This window comes from Numenius arquata, chromosome W, assembly GCF_964106895.1.
Source record: "Numenius arquata chromosome W, bNumArq3.hap1.1, whole genome shotgun sequence".
NCBI classification, from domain to species: domain Eukaryota; kingdom Metazoa; phylum Chordata; class Aves; order Charadriiformes; family Scolopacidae; genus Numenius; species Numenius arquata.
In genome coordinates this window covers 32,812,595-32,833,203 of record NC_133615.1, presented here as the reverse complement: position 1 = coordinate 32,833,203, position 20,609 = coordinate 32,812,595, and the positions used below count along the sequence as shown (strand labels likewise).

Sequence of the window (20,609 nt, the reverse complement as noted above, 5' to 3'; positions counted from 1 at the left end):
TTGAGTACATTAATTTTTGACAGACTTCTGGCAGAGAAGTCAAGAAACATGAAATGTAAAATGTGCTGATAGAAAATAACTGTTAAGGATATCTGAAGCCTCCCATTTAGAATTACTATAGCTGCATAGTGGTAAAGTACTAGGAGAAATAATACATGATGGGTGAAAGTGCAAACGAGAAAATGCAATTCCATTCACTGAACTCTGCTTCCACTGAAGCTGAACATTTATCAAGCCTGTCAGAAGAACAGAGGCAAATGCTGAACAGCTTTTAAAAAATACAAGACCTTAAAGCCCTTTTTCCTTTCTATATTTAATATTCCTTGAATTATACTTGTCAATTTCCTAACCCGGTCTCAGTTTTGTCAAACTTTATAAAACGTAGACATGTGTCCCCAAAAGTGTTATGACTTCTTCATATTAATGAGGGAGCCATTCATATCCACCATAATTAAAAGCAAAGCAGCCACCTCAGACCAATTCATCTGGACTGTCTAGTATTCAAAGAACCCCCTCTTTACCACACCTGTGCTTTTTATCAACACAACACTATGGTTTTGGTACTGATACAAAGAAGCCCTTTGAAGACTTCTTGATGCAACATGAGTATAGAAATATGACAGCAACAGCAGTATAAAACAAATCTGCCCTGTGCAGGAATCAACAACAAAAAAGGAATTCAGCTTTTCCTTTCATACTCAGCAAAAACTACTTTATGATTGTGTCATATCTTTTGCTTTAGTGACGCACAGAAACAAACCCTACAACTCGAATAGAGTTATAAATCAGGTATGTTTATTGCGGCGCCGGGTGCAAGGGGGATTTCTCCTCCTAACTTGCACACTGGCTCGTAAAACAAGCATCTATTTTTGATAAAAAGCATACATATTCATTAATGTGGGCTGGGTTATTATAATTAATTCTAAGAAAAGGCGTTACTATTCTAATTATTTCTAGGAACTCATTATCATAAGTCTCCTCCCCTTGCCGCATGCGTACTGTCGCCCAGTGGTCGTGGGCCGGAGTCTTCTGGAGGAAGGCTCGCAGTCTTCTTCACCGTGTACTTTTACCTTTGGCTCAGAATGCTGGGCTGGCTGGACCCCAAACCGCGAAACTGGTCCCGACCAGATGGACACTTTACCCAGACAATTGGATTCCTCCTTAGCATGCAGGCGTTTCCAGCTGTGTTATACACAAGGCCAGTTCCTTATCTTGGAATCCTGGGCTCCGAGCTCTGTTCTTTGCCAAGCTGTACTAAATCTACACTAACGACTTTTAACCGTTCATTCTCCGAATCATTAGCTATGAGGTCCCTAGCCTGCATTAAATGCAGAGGTACTAACCTTTCTTCTGTGCAGGCTGTCACCTCTTTGTTCATGATGCAGTCCCCACCCACACTGTCAGACTTGAGGTCAGCAACTCATGACTGAGGTTCATATCTCATTTTAATTTTTTAATTAAAGACATCCATTTTCATAAAGCCCCTGAACAGAAAGACCTTTATCTCAAAGTTAATTAGATGGTAACATGAAGTTTATGTGCTTTGCCAACTTCAGCAGATGTTTAAGATATTTGCCTTATCAAAGACTAAAACAACAAAGATGCACACAAAGTTGATTGCAATGGACACTGGAGCAGTGAGAGGAGCACCAGCAGCAGTGGCAGCAAGCAGCGGTAAGGGACACACGAGGGACAACTGGACAAGTAGATGCTTGTCTGAAAAGGGGACATTCCCTGAGCAACTGACTCTGGACCTGTTCCTTGGAAGACACAGCAAGCAGTGGAGCTTGCACCCGACAGCGTGGGAGATTTAAACAGGCTAAAAGAATCAGCCTGTTTAATGAAGTTGCCAAGCCACTATCCATCATATTAGAGAAGTCGTGGCAGTCTGGTGTAGTTCCCACTGCCTGGAAAAGGGGAAACATAACACCCATTATCAAAAAGGGAAAAAAGGAAGACCAAAGGAATTAGAGGCCAGTCGGTCTCACCTCTGTGCCCAGCAAGATCATGGAGCAGATCCTCCTGGAACCTCTGCTGAGACACATGGAAAATAAGGAGGTGATTGGTGACAGCCAACATGGCTTCACTGAGGGCAAGTCATGTCTGACAAATTTGGTGGCCTTCTACGATGGTGTTACAGCGTTGGTAGATAAGAGGAGAGCAACAGATGTCATCTACCTGGACTTATGCAAAGCGTTTGACACTGTCCCGCATGACATCCTGGTCTCTGAATTGGAAAGTCATGGATTTGATAGATGGACCACTCGGTGGATAAGGAACTGGCTGGATGGCCACACTCAAAGTGTTGTGGTCAACGGCTCGATCTCTCAGTGACAAGTGGCATTCCTCAGGGGTCAGTACTGGGACCAGTGCTGTTCAACATCTTTGTCAGAGACACAGACATTGGGATTGAATGCACCCTCAGCAAGTTTGCCTACAACACCAAGCTGTGTGGAGTGTTCAACACACTGGAGGGAAGGGATGCCATCCAGAGGGACCTGGACAGGCTGGAGAGGTGGGACCGTGCCAACCTCATGAAGTTCTACAGCACCAAGTGCAAGGTCCTGCACCTGGATCATGGCAATCCCAAGCACAAATACAGGCTGGGTGGAGAATGGATTGAGAGCAGCCCTGAGGAGAAGGACTTGGGGGTGTTGGTGGACGAGAAACTCAACATGAGCCAACAATGTGCGCTGGCATCCCAGAAAGCCAACCACATCCTGGACTACATCAAAAGAAGTGAGGCCAGCAGGGCAAGGGAGTGGATTCTGCCCCTCTACTCTGGTCTGGGGAGACCCTACCTGGAGTACTGCATCCAGCTCTGGAATCCTCAGCACAGGAAGGACATGGACCTGTTGGAACGGGTCCAGCAGAGGGCCATGAAAATGCTCCAAGGCCTGGAGCACCTCTCCTATGAGGACAGGCTGAGAGAGCTGGGTTTGTTCAGCCTGGAGAAGAGAAGGCTCCAGGGAGACATTATAACGGCCTCCCAGTACCTAAAGGGGCTAGAGAAGAGATGGGGATGGACAATTGATCAGGGAGTGTAGCGATAGGACAAGGTGTAATGGTTTTAAACTGAAAGAGGGGAGATTTAGATGAGATCTCAGGAAGAAATTCTTTCCTGTGAGGGTTGGGGGGGTCGGTGGTAAGAGACCAGCTGCGTGGTCCTTTGTTGCCAGCTGAGGCTAAACCATGATATCAAGTTAAGAAATATTTAATATCATCCAATCTAAACCTTCCCTGGCGCAACTTGAGGCAATATCCTCTCTTCCTATCACTTATTATTTGGTAAAAGAGACTGACAACTGCCTCACTATATCCTCCTTTCACGTAGTTGTAGAGAGCAAGAAGGTCTCACCTCAGCCTCCTTTTCTCCAGGATAAACAAACCCCAGTTCCCTCAGCTGCTCCTCATAAGGCTTGTTCTCCAGACCCCTCAACAGCTTCATTGCTCTGTTGAGGAATATTAATTGTTTAGCATAAATAAGTAAGTTTTAAGTAGAATAAATTACTTAGGTTTATAATTTTGTGTCATTTGTGCTGCTTGCTTAGCTCTACTTAGCATGAGTAGCTCAATTTGATGAGATCATTATGCCATGATAAACATATTCTTAGCATTTTTCCTAGCATATGGTACAGTGTTGCTTAATCTTTTAGAATGGGAAAGTACTGTATATAATACTGATGTATTGGTAGTCTTTCTCTCAAGTCCAGGACTTTTTTTTCCCCATGTTCTGCCAACAAGGACAGGTGCAAAAGGAACATAAACCAGAAGATACAGAGACTCCAACCCTTGATGTAAACTGGAAATCAACAAGAGAAGAACCTGCCTGCTGGGACACAGAAAAAGAATCCAACTAGACATTAGAAGACCCCAGACCAAAAATCACCATTGGACTAAAAGACACGTAGACAGTGCATGAAGGGTACATGAAGGGCGGGTGTATGGATCACAAGTTTATAATTGCCCAGGGATTTCTTTGTTCGGACTACCTCTCTATGGAGGCACCCAGCACAGACTGTTTTTGCTGCTGTACCTTACAATTAAATTCATTATTTTACAAAATCCAACACCTGAGACTCTGCTACGGGAAACCAAGGGTCCAGCCTGAAGGAGGAAGTGTGCCTGGGTGTAAGAATGTGTGTGCGCTACACCATGAATGCTATATGAATGCACGAGCAGCAGCTTCTCCTTCAACAGATCTTCTTTGGACATGCTCCAACACCTCAATTAATTTCCTGTCATGAGAGGTCCAAAACTGGACACAGTACTGGAGGTGGGGCCTCACTAGTGCCCAGTACAGAGGGACGATCACTTCCTGAGTCCTACTCACCATGCTGCTCCTGATACAGGCCAGGATGCTGTTTGCCTTCTTGGCCACCTGGGCACACTGCTGGCTCATGTTCAGCCAACAGTCAACAAACACCCTCAGGTCCTTTTCTGCTGGGCATCTTTCCAGCCACACTTCTCCATGCCTGTAGCGTTGCCTGGAGTTGTTGGACCCGGCACTTGGCCTTGTTTAACTTCATCCCATTGGCCTCAGCCCATTGATCCAGCCTGTCCAGATCTCTCTGTAGAGCCTTTCTACCCTCCAGCAGGTCGACATTCCCACCCAACTTGGTGTCGTCTGCAAACTTACTGAGGGTGCATGCCATCCCCTCGTCCAGATCATTGATAAAGATATTAAATAGAACTGGCCCCAATACCAAGCCCTGGGGAACACCACTCGTGACCGGCAGCCTACTGGATTTAACTCCATTCACCACCGCTCTCTGGGCCCGGCCACCCAGCCAGTTTTTAGCCCAGCAGAGAGTACTCCCATCCAAGCCATGGGCAGCCAGTTTCTCCAGGAGAATGCTGTGGGAAATGGTATCACAGGCTTTACTAAAGTCCAGGTAAACAACATCCACAGCCTTTCCCTCATCCATCAATCAGGTCACTTTGTCATAGAAGGAGATCAGGTTTGTCAAGCAGGACCTGCCTTTCATAAACCCATGCTGGCTGGGCCTGATCACCTGGTTGTCCTTCATGTACTGTGTGATGGCACTCAGGCGGGTCTGTTCCATAAACTTCCCTGGCAGCAAGGTCAGACTGACAGGCCTGTATTTCCCCGGGTCCTCCTTCCCGCCCTTCTTGTAGATGAACATCACATTTGGTAACATCCAGTCAACCGGGACCTCCCCAGTTTACCAGGATTGCTTGTAAATTTTGGAAAGTTGCTCGGTGAGTGCTTCACCAGCTCTCTCAGTACTGACGTGCGGAAAAAAACCCTACAACTCGAATAGAGTTATAAAGCAGGTATGTTTATTGCAGCGCCGAGTGCTAGGGGATTTCTCCTCCAAACTTGCACACCCTTATGCTGAACCCGTAGTTATTTATAAGGTAAATCATACATATGCAAACTATGGGATGGACTAATACAATTAGTTCTAAGAATAGGTGTGACTATGTTAATTATTTCCGGGGCCTCATTATAATAAGTCTCTTCCTCCAGGCATGTGCGTATCTTCTCCTGACGTTTTTCTTTGGAGAGGGCTTTTTAGGGAGTGAATTCCGCAGTCACTGAGCTGGTTCCCACCGTTTTGCTGATAGAGGCCGTAAAGCCTCTTGCTATCTTCCTGTAATCGATCAGGATGTTCCGTTTGTCTTCTGAGTGGTCTGACAGGGGTCGTAAAGCTTCTTGTTATTTTTCCTGTTACCGGTCGGGATGTTCCTGTTAGCCTGCGAAGTGTTCTTTCAAGGCTGAGGCAATTGGGCTAATTCTTTGTTGTTCTTCCGCTAATTGGGCAACTCTTTGTTTTCTTTCCTCCCCTCCAAGGTTGAGATATACGTCCCTGTCATGGTTAATCCTTCTATTTTCTGTTTCAATCCCCCCTTTTCTTTGTTCATTGGTAAATTCTTTTACAATTGCCTGTAACACACTTTCCTTCTCCATCTGATTTCTAAGATACTTCCCTGATTCCACTCGTTCACGGAGCTGATGCTTCTTCCATTGAATGTACTCATCTTTGGCCCCCATGGTACAACACATAAAACATCTAGCTATTACACACACTAAAATTCCTAACATAAGTATTGCCACTAAAAGGATAAATAGTTGTTTAAGCCAGACCAGATTAGGTAACCATGAGGTTAACTTTTCCCAAAAGTCTGAGAACCCAAATGTGGTATCATCTTGCGCGGTTTGATGCAAAATCTGAGTTTTAGCTATGAGATTTTGTAAGTCTTTCTCTATCCTTCCACTTTGGTTTACATACGAGCAACAGCTCTGATTAGTCACTGTGCATAAGCCTCCTTCTTTCCAAGTTAATAAATCTAATGCCATTCTATTTTGTCCAACCACATTTGCTAATGACTGGACTTCTTGTTGAAGTGCTTTTATAACATCGATTGTAGATTTCTCAAGCTCTTCTATGGTAGCTGATATGTTTACAATTGCTTTTTCCGATTCACTAACGCCCAGGGATGGTATAAGCCACCTTATAAAGCTATGGTATCTTGTTCCCCTTGTCACTAGAGGGTTTTCTACCTCTCGAATTCTCCTCCAAGGTGTTCTCAACATACCTGAGGGAACGTCAGACTGATTAAACACTTTATCTTGACTAGTTAGATATCCTATCTTGCAAGTTCCCTTCTACCCTGCGGGGAGTTGTTTTCTGGTATACCCATTTCCACACAGCCACCAGTACCCTTTAGGCAATTTACAGGTTCCATTAGTTGCTGTCAGATTCGCACCTTAAACTTTCCTGCCTGATACCATCCATACTCCCAAGAGCGTTCTTTTCCTTGGGAAATACCACTACTTTTATATGTAGCTAATTGGGTCTTATTGCAAAAGTCTATGTATGTGACATTTATCCCTGTTAAATCCCAATTTCCTACATTAACAGTTGTCTTATTGATCCAGAACTTGCTCCATCCCCATGATGTCAACTTATTTACCGTCCCTTTGACTCTCTATTCCCCATGTTCCCAGGTACAATTGTTATAGCTAACTAATAAAACAAATTGTTCTTCTTTCAGCACTTGTAAATCAAATCTGGGTCCTAAGGGGTAGATATTGTCATCGTACTCACAACACCCGTTCAACTCATTTTCCCCTTTTGCCCAAAATTTGGGCCAGGTTCCGTTGGCATTGTTCCAATTGCTTGCTGCCACCCCATATAGATGTAACTTCATTTCTCCCTTGGGTAGAGCAGTACATACCCAACAATCTGACAGATTAGTAGCCCTTACCAATGTTTCTAGATTTTGTGAATATGTATTCACATCCCATGTCCCTCCCCCTGAGATACAAAGTCCCGGCATGTTGATGACTATTGATGTCATTAATGTCCATCTTTTCCTTGGAGGCGAAGTTTCAGGGGTCCGGCCTGCGTTGATATCCATTGGGGGTTTTGGAGCTCTCTTGACTCGAGTCCAATGGATCCAAGCGGCTTGTTCCTTAATCTTTATGGCTGTGTGAGTGGTCAGCAGTACCTGGAAGGGACCTTCCCACTTTGGCTTCAGTGGTGAATCTGTAAAAGACTTGACATATACATAATCCCCAGGTTCGATCTCGTGTACTGGTCTATCCAGCCCACGAGCTCTTGTTGCCAGAACCAGCTTTTCTGCCCCTCGGAGCTGTTTCTGTAAGTTTATTATATAATCTGTCAGTATTTCATTCCCCAACTCTGTGGATGTCCCGTCTTGTATGCTCTATGGTCTCCCATAGAGTATTTCAAAGGGGCTCAAACCTTCTTTGGTTCTGGTTTTGTTCTTATCCTGAGAAGGGCTAATGGTAATGACTGAGGCCAGGCCAAGTTAGCTTCCTGGCCTAGCTTCACAATCTGCATTTTGATTAAGTGATTCATCTTTTCTACTTGACCACTCGATCGTGGGTTGTATGGGGTGTGAAGTTGCCAGTCTATACCCAATAATCTGCTTACTTTTGAAACAACCTTTGCAGTGAAATGAGATCCTCGGTGCGAGGAAATCACTGCGGGAACCCCAAATCTTGGTATAATTTCTTGCAACAATGCTTTAACCACTTCTCTTGTTTTATTGGTTCGGCAGGGAAATGCCTCTGGCCATCCTGAAAAGGTATCAGTTAGCACCAATAGATATTGAAACCCCCCTTTTCTTGGAAGTTCTGAAAAATCAATTTGCCATTGTTGTCCTGGATAGTTTCCCTTTCCTATTTGGCCAAAGTGGACTTTGGGGCCTGTTTTGGGATTATTCTGCAAACATACCTCACACTGCTGTGTTACTTGCCTAATAGTGGTATATAGGTTTTGGGCGAATATTAGTCGGCTCAGTTATTTATACAGAGCTTCTGTTCCCCAATGGGATTTTCTGTGCTCTGCCATGACTACGGCCTACAACAATGCAAATGGTATTGTTATTTTTTTCCTGTGGAGTTTTAGACTTTTTCAATTTTTCCCACATATTTTTCACAATCAATTTGTATTTTACCATCTGGGACCAGAGACTGCACCTCCAAATCACCTTTCTCTGCCACTCTTCTGGCCTCACGGTCCTCCATGGCGTTGCCCAATTCCTGAGCAGTGCTCCTCTTTCGATGAGCTTTACAACGCACAATAGCCACCTTCTTGGGTAACTGCACTGCTTCCAGAAGCTTATGAATTTCTTCAGCATTTTTTATATATTTCCCTTTGGTAGAGGGGAGTCCTCTTTCCCTCCATACAGCTCCATGAGCATGGACTACCCCGAAAGCGTATTTGGAGTCCATCCAAATGTTGATTTTCTTGTCTTTGGCTAGTTCCAATGCCCGAGTTAGGGCTATTATTTCCGCTTTCTGTGCCGAGGTGTTTGGGGCAAGGGCTTTGGATTCTGTTACCTGTTCCGCAGTTGTTACCGTGTATCCCGCCTTGTGGATGCATTGTCGAACAAAGCTGCTTCCGTCAGTATACCAGGAATCCTCAGCATCTTTCAGCGGCTCCTCTTTTAGGTCGGGTCGGCCGGAATAGACTGCTTCGATTGTTTCCAGACTGTCATGTGATACTGGTTCTCCCATATTCCTGCTAAGAAAAGATGCTGGATGGACAATGTTAGTAACCACTATTTACACATCATCTTGTTCCATTAAGACAGCTTGGTATTTAAGGAACCTTTGTGGTGAGAGCCAGTGTCCTCCCTTTACCTCTAATACCGCTGATACAGTATGAGACACTCTTACTGTAATCTTTTGGCCCAGTGTAAACTTACGTGCTTCTTGAATATTTAGCACCACTGCTGCTACTGCCCTCAAGCAGCTAGGCCAGCCCCTGCTTACCTCATCAAGCTGTTTAGAGAAGTATGCCACTGCCCTTCCGTATGGTCCCAGGTTTTGGGCTAGGACTCCTAGAGATATTCCCTGCTTCTAATGAGAGAACAGCCAGAAGGGTTTAGTAGTGTCTGATAACCCCAAAGCAGGGGCGTCCATTTTTCTTTAGCTGACTGAATGCTCTTTCTGCTTCCCCATTCCAGGTGAGGTCTTTTGGGCTAGATTTTTAGCAGTTCATATAGTGGTTTTACCATGAGTCTGCAGTTATATATCCATAGGCGACACCATCCCGTTATTCCTAGGAACGTGCGGAGCTCTTTAGCTGTCTGCGGTCAAGGGGTCTGACAGATAGCCTCCTTTCTCGCTCTCCCTAGGGTCCATTGGCCTGCAGTTATCTCATATCCAAGGTAAGTCACTTGCTGTTGAGCTACTTGGGCTTTCTGTGGAGAGACTCGATAACCATTAAGTCCGAGGTAATTTAGCAAACTAATTGTCCATACTATATACAATTCTTTTGTCTCGGTGGCTATCAATAGATCATCTACATACTGTAAAATTACTCCAGCTCCATGTGGCTGCTCCCATTGTTCCAGGTCTTTGGCTAATTGATTTCCGAAAAGAGTGGAGCTCTTCTTAAACCCCTGTGGTAACACAGTCCATGTTAGTTGTGTCTTCCTCCCAGAATCTGGGTTTTCCCACTCAAATGCAAACAGCAGCTGTCTTTCTGGGCTCAAAGGTAGGCAAAAGAAGGCGTCTTTTAGGTCCAATTGGTAAACCATGCCAATTCAGGTACCAATTTAGTTAGGAGAGTATATGGATTTGCTACTACAGGATGTAAATCCTCAACAATTTTGTTGATAGCCCTGAGATCCTGCACTATGCGATAGCTACCATCCGGCTTTTTGACAGGTAATATTGGAGTGTTATACTCTGATTCACATTCTTTCAGCAGCCCATACTCGATAAACTGGTCTATAGTTTGTCGGATCCCCTTCCTATCCTCTATCCTGAGGGGATACTGTTTGACTCTCACTGGTCGTGTTCCTTGTTTGGGTTATATCACTATTGGGGAAGCACATTTTGCTCTCCCCGGCAATCCCGAGGCCCATACCCCCGGATAAATTTGGTCTCTAATCTCCTCAGGCACTCCTGGAGTAATGGGAGTTCCTATCAGGGCCAAACTTAATATTTCAATTAGTTGATCTTGTCTTATCCGAAGTTTGATTTTTCCTTTTTTGAATTTAATTTCTGCTCCCAATTGTTCTAATAAATCTCGTCCTAGCAGGGGTTTCAGGGAGCTTGGCATATATAAGAATTTGTGTATCCCCAATTGTTTTCCCAATTTGAACCTAAGAGGTTTGAGAAAATATGCCTTTTCACTCTGGCCAGTAGCTCCCTGTGGGGGACTGCGGCGGGTCCGTGGAACCCTTGATTGTGGGAATGGAGTCAGGAGTTGACCTTGCAGAGATTAAAGTATATCCTTGAGAAAGAAGGGAGTAGAAAACATCCTGAGAAGTAAAACAACTTTTAGGTACCAGCTGGGGACTGACAAGATAAGGAGTAGTTTTGATGTTTTGCAAGAGACAACCAATGATATATTGTTATAACAATATGTAACCAATAGTAAAAGAACACATGTGTTAAGAAAGAATATATAAGAATATACGTGTGCTAATAAAGGGGGACTGTTACTGCTTGAACTGCTGAAGATTGCTGTCCGTGTCGTTTGTCCGTCTCAACAACAACGACAACTGGTGACCCCGACGTGATTCTGCATAGGAAAAAAGACGGCTGGAGATAGCCGTGGAGACGGAGCCCAGTATAGCTGAGAGCGGCGGGGAGAGCTGCTGATTGATCCGGATCGTGAATAAGACACCTGGAGAGGTGAGCTACTGGGAACATGGGAGGGAACTTGTCCAAAGAAGAGGGTATCATACTCTCTATGTGGCAGTTGCTTTTGAAACGGCAAGGCGTGGACCTCCCCGAGTTGACTTTACGGAAAATGCTGCTCTGGGGCAAAAGACAAGGCATTGAAGTTACCACTGTCACAGCGTTTAGTGTATCACAGTGGAAAGACTTGGGTGATAAATTGTTCGATGGTGCTACGAGAGGCTCCAAAGAAGCGACTGAACTACTAACAACGTGGCGTTTGCTACTAGAGACTTTGAAAGGGTTTAAAGAGCAGAGGGAACAAGCGGAGACTGCGGGAAAAAATGAGTCGCCTGATCCTTTCAGGCCGGACTTAAAAGGAGGGGCGGAGCCATCTGCGGTCCCAAAACCCCCGGTCCTAAAACCCCCTGTTACCAAGAAAGAAGACGGGGGGGGGTACTGATGGGGTGGGGGGGGCTGCGGCTTTCCGAAGGAAAAAAGTATAAGTATGTGCTGCCCCGAGAACAGATAGAAGCGGCAAGAGACTCGCATAAACAAGCGGCAGATTCGGGATATGTGTGGCCGCAGGAGGGACTCCCTGTATTTAAGTCAGGAGAGTGTGTGCAACCCTCTGCTCCGCCAGTGCCGATTGCGGAAGAGCAAAAAGCGCGGCTGTCGCTTAACCCCTTTTTGTATCCACCTCTGCCAGAGGATTCGGACGTTAATGTTGATCAGGATGATCCTATGACAGGGCAAAATGAGCTTGAGGAGGTAGTCCCTGAGAATCCGGGTCCCCCTTTGCACACCCCTGCGCCAGTAAAACCTTCCGAGCAAGGGGGGGCAGAGTGTAGACCAAAATACCCTCGTACTTGGGATTTACCTCCAGCCTCGATTACGGTTAGACCGCGAAATCCTGTGCGATTCTGGAAAAAGGTCAAAGCTAAAGCTATGGAGTTGGGCGACTGGGATTTATCAGAGAATATATCCGTTCCCCTCACCACTGATGAACCTTTGAATGTTGAGACTGCTGGGCCTGCAGCATTTCCCGTGGTGTATCATGACCCAGCTGCAGGGGAGCCTCATGAGCATGCTACTTATTCCTGGAAGGTGATTCAGGATTTACAAAAGGCCACTGCCCAGTATGGCCCCAACTCCCCTGCAGTAATGCAACTGATACGATTATTGTCAATGGAAGCTATGACCCCTTATGATATTACTCATATTGCTCAGATCATTTTTCAACCTGTGCAGCTTGCAGTGTTTCGAAATATTTGGCAGCAAAGGGCTGAGGCTCAGGCCGTAGCAAATCTGCAGTTTCCACAGGGTGATCCTCGCTATGGCAATGGTGCTGATGTTTTAATGGGTGCTGGGCAATTCAATAACCCACAGCATCAAGCGCAGTGGCCCCCCTTGGTGCTTGAACAAGTAAAAAGTATAGGCATCGAGGCAATAATTCGCACTGCAGAATTGGCAGAACCAAAACAAAAATATACCACCATTAAACAAGGCACTCGAGAGCCATTTCTCTCCTTTGTTGAAAAGTTACAAACTGCTGTTGAACGTCAAGTGTTTGATGCACGCCTCCGTGAAATGTTAGTGAAACAATTGGCTCGCGACAATGCTAATGCGGACTGTCAAAAAATAATTGAGGCATTACCAGGAGACCCAACCTTAGAGGCAATGATTACTGCTTGTGCCAAGGTTGGATCTGTGGAGCATAAAATGACTGCACTCGCTGCCGCAATGGCAGCCATGCGAGTACAGGGCCAAAAATGCTATGGCTGTGGTCAAACAGGTCATGTAAAAGCTGAATGCCCCAAGAAAAAAATGGGAGGAACTAGCTCGGGAAAAGTCAATACGGCAGGGGACACAGCAGAAATGAATTGCTATAGGTGTGGAAGGGTTGGACATGTTGCTAAGCAATGTCACTCTAAATATCACCTTAATGGCCAACCATTACAGCCGGGAAACGGCAAGAAGAGCACGAAGGGGCACGTGCAGACACAAATGCCCCGTACGCAAATGCCCTACAATCCTGGCAACCCATTTCTAGGGTCAGTGCAGACGCAACCCTCTGTGACAAGCTATCAGGGAAAACCAGTGGATCAGCCAGGATGGATGTATCCACCGCCCACACAGTGACTATAACAACTCAAGGGGTGCACAAAGTGCCTTTAGATGCCTGGGGACCAATTGGTAGGGGACCGAGTGCTTTACTAATAGGAAGATCAAGTACCACCCTACAAGGACTCATGGTGCATGTTGGAGTTATTGACGCCGATTTTACAGGACAAATTTGTGCTATGGTATCTACAGCAACCCCACCGGTAACAATAGAAAAAGGAACACGTTTAGCTCAACTTGTGCCATTTATGAGTTGTGTCCCCAGGACTGAACAGGTTGTTCGCGGTGATGGCGGATTTGGATCAACAGGAAAACCACTTGTTTTCTGGACTCAGACAGTGTCGGAGAAACGGCCGCAAATGATCTGTACACTTATGATGAAAAGTGTTACCCCCGATCAGGTGAAACTGACTGGGTTATTCGATACAGGGGCGGATGTGACTATCATCTCACTGCGCGAATGGCCGAATACTTGGCCTTTGGCCTCAAACACCTTGGGGGTGGCAGGACTTGGAGGAGTTGCAAATAGCTTAATATCAGCCAAACCGATTACGATTGTTAATTCTGAAGGTCAAAGGGCTACGGTGAGACCTTATGTGACCTCGGCCCCATTAAATTTGTGGGGAAGGGATTGTTTAGGACAATGGGGAGTACGGATAACAACGAATTTTCAGTAGGGGTCACTGTATTGCAGGGCATTTCTCGACCCACTCTGGCATTAAGATGGTTAACTGAAAGACCAGTGTGGGTCGATCAGTGGCCCCTCAGTCAAGAAAAACTCACTGCCCTGCAGTCTCTCGTAGCAGAACAACTAGCTGCAGGACACATAGAGGTCTCACACAGCCCTTGGAATACCCCTGTGTTTGTTATAAAGAAAAAATCTGGAAAATGGAGATTGTTACATGATCTGAGGAAGATTAATGAGGTTATAGCAACCATGGGAGCTTTACAACCTGGATTACCCTCTCCCACCATGATTCCGATGCAATGGGAAATTGTTGTAATGGACTTGAAAGATTGTTTCTTTACAATTCCTTTAGCAGATCAAGATATGGAGAAATTTGCCTTTACTGTACCATCCATAAACAATATGGAACCTGCAAAAAGATATCCTTGGAAGGTGTTACCGCAAGGTATGAAAAACTCACCCACAATTTGCCAGTGGTTCGTGGCAAAGGCATTGAGTCCAGTACGTGCTTTGTTCCCATCAGGTTATTGCTATCATTATATGGATGACATTCTGTTAGCTGCAGCAACTCCACAGGAGTTAATTGAGATGGAGAACAAAACACGGGAATCTCTGTGCCGATATGGACTAATTGTTGCACCTGAAAAGGTGCAACGGCAGCAACCATGGCTCTATTTAGGTATGAAAGTCTTAACTCAAATGGTGATGCCACAACCCATACAATTGCAAGTGGAAGTGAAAACATTAAATGACGTGCAAAAATTAGCAGGGATGATTAATTGGATTCGACCCTACGTGGGGATTCCTTCTTCTAAATTGCAACCGTTATTTGAACTACTGCAAGGAGACACAGATATTTCTGCCCCACGCACCTTGACGGTAGGTGCACAAAAAGCAATTGCAGACATTGAGCAAGCAATTAGTAGCAAACACGTATGGAGAATTGAACTGACAGTGCCTGTCCAGGCAATCATTTTGATTGATCAGTTGGTACCCTTTGCCATGATTGCACAATGGCATGAGAAGTGGGATGATTCTCTACATGTTTTGGAATGGGTTTTCTTGCCAAATAAAACAAAAAAGACAGCCCCTGGCCTTTTTGAGCTGGTGGCTCAAGTAATTATAAAAATCAGGACACGCTGTATGGAATTAATGGCGAGAGACCCGGAAAAAATTGTACTCCCAGTGCAGAGTGATTATTTTGAATGGTGCATGGCCAACAGCTCTGCTTTACAAGCAGCCATGATGAACTATACAGGGCAAATAAGTTATCATTTGCCCTCACATCCATTGGTTAAACTAGGAAGTCAGGTGAGATTTGGTCAGAAACAATTGAGTCAATTGGATCCAGTAGAGGGACCCACGGTGTTTACGGATGGATCAGGGAAAACCGGAAAAGCAGCCATCGTTTGGAAAGATGGACTACAATGGCAGCATAAAATCGAACATCAAGAAGGCTCACCACAAGTGGTTGAACTTAGGGCGATGGCCATGGTGTTTCAAAACTTCCCTGGCCCAGTAAACATCATAACGGATTCTGCTTATGTGGCTGGACTGATACAACGATTGGATAAAGCTGTGTTAGGGCATGTGTCTAATGAAACGCTGTTTGGGGTTCTGAAGCTATTATGGTTGGAAATTCAGAAACGTCACTATGAATATTATGTCATGCATATTAAAAGTCACACTACGTTACCGGGTTTTATAGTGGAAGGAAATGCAAAAGCAGATGCTTTGGTGTCCGCAGTGGCATTAGGACCTGTTCCCGACATTAAACAACAGGCAATAGCTTCACATCGCTTTTACCATCAGGGTTATCGGGCCCTGAAACGTCAATTTCATATTTCCAATTCTGAGGCGCGTGCCATCGTTGCTGCATGCCCTGATTGTCAGGGCCATCATGTCCCTATTTACTATGGCACCAACCCTCGTGGCCTCCGTGCCTTGCAGATCTGGCAGACTGATGTTACGCACGTACCCGAATTTGGGCGTCTGAAATACGTGCATGTCTCTATAGATACTTTTTCATCAGCTCTTGTTGCCACTGCTCATACTGGGGAATCTGCACGTGATGTCATCCGCCATTGGCAACGTGCATTTTCCATTTTAGGTGTTCCCCAACAAGTTAAGACAGACAATGGCCCGGCTTACGTGTCTCAGAAAGTTGCATTATTTTTGCAGCTTTGGGGGATATCCCATGTTACTGGAATTCCCCATTCTCCCACAGGACAAAGCATTGTAGAACGAGCCCACGGTACACTCAAGCGCTTCCTCCAAAAACAAAAAGGGGGAATGCTGGGTGAACCACCTGATGCACGATTGGCTAAAGCTACATATGTTTTAAATTTTTTACAGGTTTCTGATGATTCTCCGACCCCAACACCGCCCATCCTTCGCCATTTCAATTCCCTGGTAACTCAGGAGGGGGTGGGGCCAGGGGCAAAGGTGTTAGTGCGGGATCTACGTACGAGTCAATGGATGGGTCCGTATGATCTATTAACCTGGGGAAGAGGTTATGCTTGTGTTTCCACAGATCACGGGCCGCAATGGATGCCTGCACGGAATGTGAAGCCTGTGTTATCTTCCTCATGATGTGTGCTGTGGTCAACGCATTTTGGATGCCAACGCAGACAAGGACCAACGTATGGATCACTCTAGCCAACATGACTGGCCAAGATTCCATATGTCTGGCCACTACATCACCAGAGAATCCATTTATTACGTGCCTCGTTGGTGTTCCAGTGGACAAGTGGCCGGTACCGCATGAAGCACGGGCAACTTTTCAGAACGAGTCGTTGGTTAATACATGGGACGCATGGGTGCCTTATTTGCCTAAAGTGCCTTTGGAACCTCAAGAGCTTGAACTTTTGGGATCTATAAAAATGGACTATTGTCTGTATTTCAATTATACAGGAAAGAATCAATCCCTGGCATGGGTGGTAAATTCAAGTATGACAATTTACAGAAATTCAAGTGTATGGTGTAACTTTACCTCCCCAAATATTTCTTGATCCTCAAATGTCCTTTTGGCGCTACCCCCGGGGATATTCCTGATATGTGGAGATCGAGCCTGGGGAGCCATACCTTCTCACATAAAAGGAGGACCATGCAGTTTGGGACGCTTAACATTGTTAACTCCTAATACGTCCATGATTTATCAACATCGCTATTATAAAAAAAAAAAAAGCTAAGAGGAGCCTCCATGCTTACAATGAAGACTGTGATGACCAAGTCACTTTTTGGAATAAGGGTGAAATATGGGCAGCCTCCATGTTTGTATCAGGAGCAGCTGCTGCCAAAGCATTAAGTACTTTGAATAAGTTAGGATGCTGGCTAGCAAAGCAAATGAATGCAACCTCTGTGGCATTAAGCAATTTACTATTAGATGTAGACTCAGTTAGGCATGCTATGTTATAAAATAGAGCGGCAATAGATTTTTTGTTATTAGCTCAAGGACATGGATGTGAGGATATTGATGGAATGTATTGCATGAACTTGTCAGATCACTCTGAATCAATTCATAAAAGCATACAGTTGTTAAAGGAAGGAGTACAAAAGCTGCAAGTCGACAATGGATGGGATTGGTTGAACAGATTGTTTAGTGGATGGGGACTGTCGGGATGGTTGTTGTCAGTAGTAAGAACGGGATTAGTTATTTTACTGATTGTTGTAATTGTGCTATTAATGTTGCCATGTGTCATCTCCTTGCTGCAAAGGGCCCTGCAGCGGACAATGAGGGCGATATTTTTGGCACAAATACAAAAAGGGGGAATTGTGGGGGACTGCGGCGGGTCCGTGGAACCCTTGATTGTGGGAATGGAGTCAGGAGTTGACCTTGCAGAGATTAAAGTATATCCTTGAGAAAGAAGGGAGTAGAAAACATCCTGAGAAGTAAAACAACTTTTAGGTACCAGCTGGGGACTGACAAGATAAGGAGTAGTTTTGATGTTTTGCAAGAGACAACCAATGATATATTGTTATAACAATATGTAACCAATAGTAAAAGAACACATGTGTTAAGAAAGAATATATAAGAATATACGTGTGCTAATAAAGGGGGACTGTTACTGCTTGAACTGCTGAAGATTGCTGTCCGTGTCGTTTGTCCGTCTCAACAACAACGACAGCTCCCCTTACCGTTACAAAGTCATCATCTACAGGTGTCAAAGCTTGATTTAAGACTGAAAACTTTGCCCCGGTGTGAACTAGAAATTCCATGCTCCGTTGTTTTTTTCCTAGCTTTAAAGTAACCAGTGGATCCACTAGGGTAGATTCCCCAGGTCCCCATCAGTCCCCCTTTGCCTGGGCCTGTATCTTTCCCTTCTCAGAGGCCTTTTAGGTCCCATACCTCCAAATCCTTTACTCTCTTGTAGTGCTGCTACTAACTCTCACTTATCTTTCCTTCCGTCTTAACACTCTCCATGCTTCTCTGCTTTCTGCCAGCCTCAACTCTCTCCGGATATCACTTGCTGCAACATCTCTTCAACTTTCCTTTTCCTTCTTTCTTATTACACCATTGGGTCTTGTGGAGCCACTAGTCCACAGTCCTGCTGATATTTGGGGTGGTTTCGAAGGGTGAAAAACATGTCCGCATACGAGACTTCGTCCCATTTCCTCTCTCTCCCCTTAGGAACAACATTAGTTGTAATAAAGTGTTGCAACTTAAGAATGCAATTCTTCCAGCCTTCCTGGAGTCCTTTGCCCTTCAGGCCTGCCTCCCAAGGGACTCTGTCAACCAGGCCCCTAAACAGGCCAAAGCCTGCTCTCCGGAAGCTCAAGGTAGGAATTCTGCTGACCCCTCTCCTTACTTCTCTGAGAAAAGAAAACTGTCATTTCATGATCACTACGCCCAAGGCGGCCTCCAACCCTCACATCCCTCACAAGTCCTTCTCTGCTTACAAAGAGCAGGTCCAGCAGGGCTCGTTCCCTAGTTGACATCAAGCTCGGAGCCAGGTATTGATCTGCTGACTCTTCTTGTTTCTTCCCTCATCATTCCCTGCAACTGGAAGGATAGAGGAGAACACTACTTGTGGTCCTGATCCCTTAACCAGTTTTCCTGATCCCTTAACCAGTTGTCCCAAGGCCCTGATGTCTCTCTTGATTTTCCTTGGACTTCTTGTTGCAACTTCTTCGCTGCCTAGCTGAAAAACCAATAACGGATAATAATCCGAGGGCTGTACCAGGGTAGGAAACTTTCTCTTTGTGTCTTTAACCCAGGTCCCAGGGAGGCAGCAGACTTCCCTAAGAAGTGGGTCCAGTCTACATATCTGGCCCTCTGTTCCCCTCAGGAGAGTCTCCTATGACAGTGACCCATCTTTTTTTCTTTGTGGAAGCACTTTTGATGCAGGGCGTAGGTTGACATAACCTTGGCAACACCTCCTACATAGATGAACCATTGTGGAGGAATGGCTGAGTGAAAAAGGGCATGACTTGATTACAATGAGCAACCCAGTCTTTGATAGGGATGAGAGCCCGGAGGAGGCCATGAACTGTCCTTGAGAAACAGAAGTATGAAGAAGTAGCTACATGATAAGTAAGTGATAAGCGGTACTGCCTCCAGGAGATAGAGAAACATCTGCTGCGCGTGGACAAGAGGTCTGCACTAATTGTGTGAGCGCTCTAGGTGCGTGAACAGAGACTGTAAGCCAATCGTATAATTGTTGCTAGCGCGTGCTCTGCTTGTCTGTCTTTATATACTCTGTGTGAACTTGAATAAAGGGAGAACGACCATACTCATATTGAGACTCATCGTTACTCCGGGTCCGTCTCCCACTCCGACAAACCATCGTCTGCATCATTAGGCAGTTCCACTTGCAGAGCCTCACATGTAGCATGCGAGGGCACCTGGGAAGGTTGGGTAGTCATGGAGGAAATGCACTTGCTGTGCTGGGCAGGAACTTGCTGCCATTGCCCTTAAGTCACCACAATCAGCTGGGTGGAGAGAGGATGGGGAATCCTCCATATCATGCATCCTGTCTCCTGTTGGGCCTGTCCCAGCAAAGGTAGGGTACAATTCCTGTAGTTTATCTCTCTCTTTCACTCCCTTATACTCCTCAACCTACTCGCCTCCTCCCGGAGATCCGTCACTAAGCCAAGGAGTTCCTCTACCTGCGTACACCTCCCACAGACATGCTCACTGCTGCCACCTGATACTGGCATAAGCGTAGGGTCACCCTGTAGCCTGACACCTGGGTGGCAGCATCTTCCCGTAGGAGCTCTGTCTGGGAAGCTGCGTCAGTTGCGGTGGGTGCAGAGCTTAGAGTTGGACATAGCCTTCTGCCAGGTGGATACCCTTGCTCCCTGGTCGAGCTGGCAGATCTACAGCACCCTTGCTGATGCACCACACTCTGTTTGGCCGCCCTGGTCCCTAGTGCTCCCTAAGGGCTTCTTTTATACATGGGAGGGGCTTGGCCACCATGTCTCCTGGCCCGTCCCAGGTCTCATCAGCCACTGTCTCTTGAGCTGCGGGCTCCTGGCGGCTCTCTCATCTCCCCCTGTGGTTTTCCGGGTTCGGGAAATCCCTCTGTGCACTGCACTAGAGCACTCCAATGCGGATCATGCCTGCACCAGAGCTGCTCGCCTCAGCAATGTAGCTTTATTGTGTATCATCTCTGACACAGCGCCTTGAATGTGTACTTACTGAAAATGAGATGTTTTCTCATG

At 45.7% G+C, this 20,609-nt stretch overlaps 1 protein-coding gene across 1 annotated transcript; it reads right to left on the bottom strand.

Moving 5' to 3' along the window:
* Positions 1-1,869: 1,869 nt before the first annotated feature.
* Positions 1,870-8,524, bottom strand: LOC141476591 (syncytin-2-like). The gene is given in 3 exon segments (XM_074165356.1): positions 1,870-1,907; positions 5,923-6,720; positions 8,515-8,524. Coding segments are annotated over 3 exon segments (846 nt in total).
* Between the last annotated feature and the right edge of the window lie 12,085 nt (positions 8,525-20,609).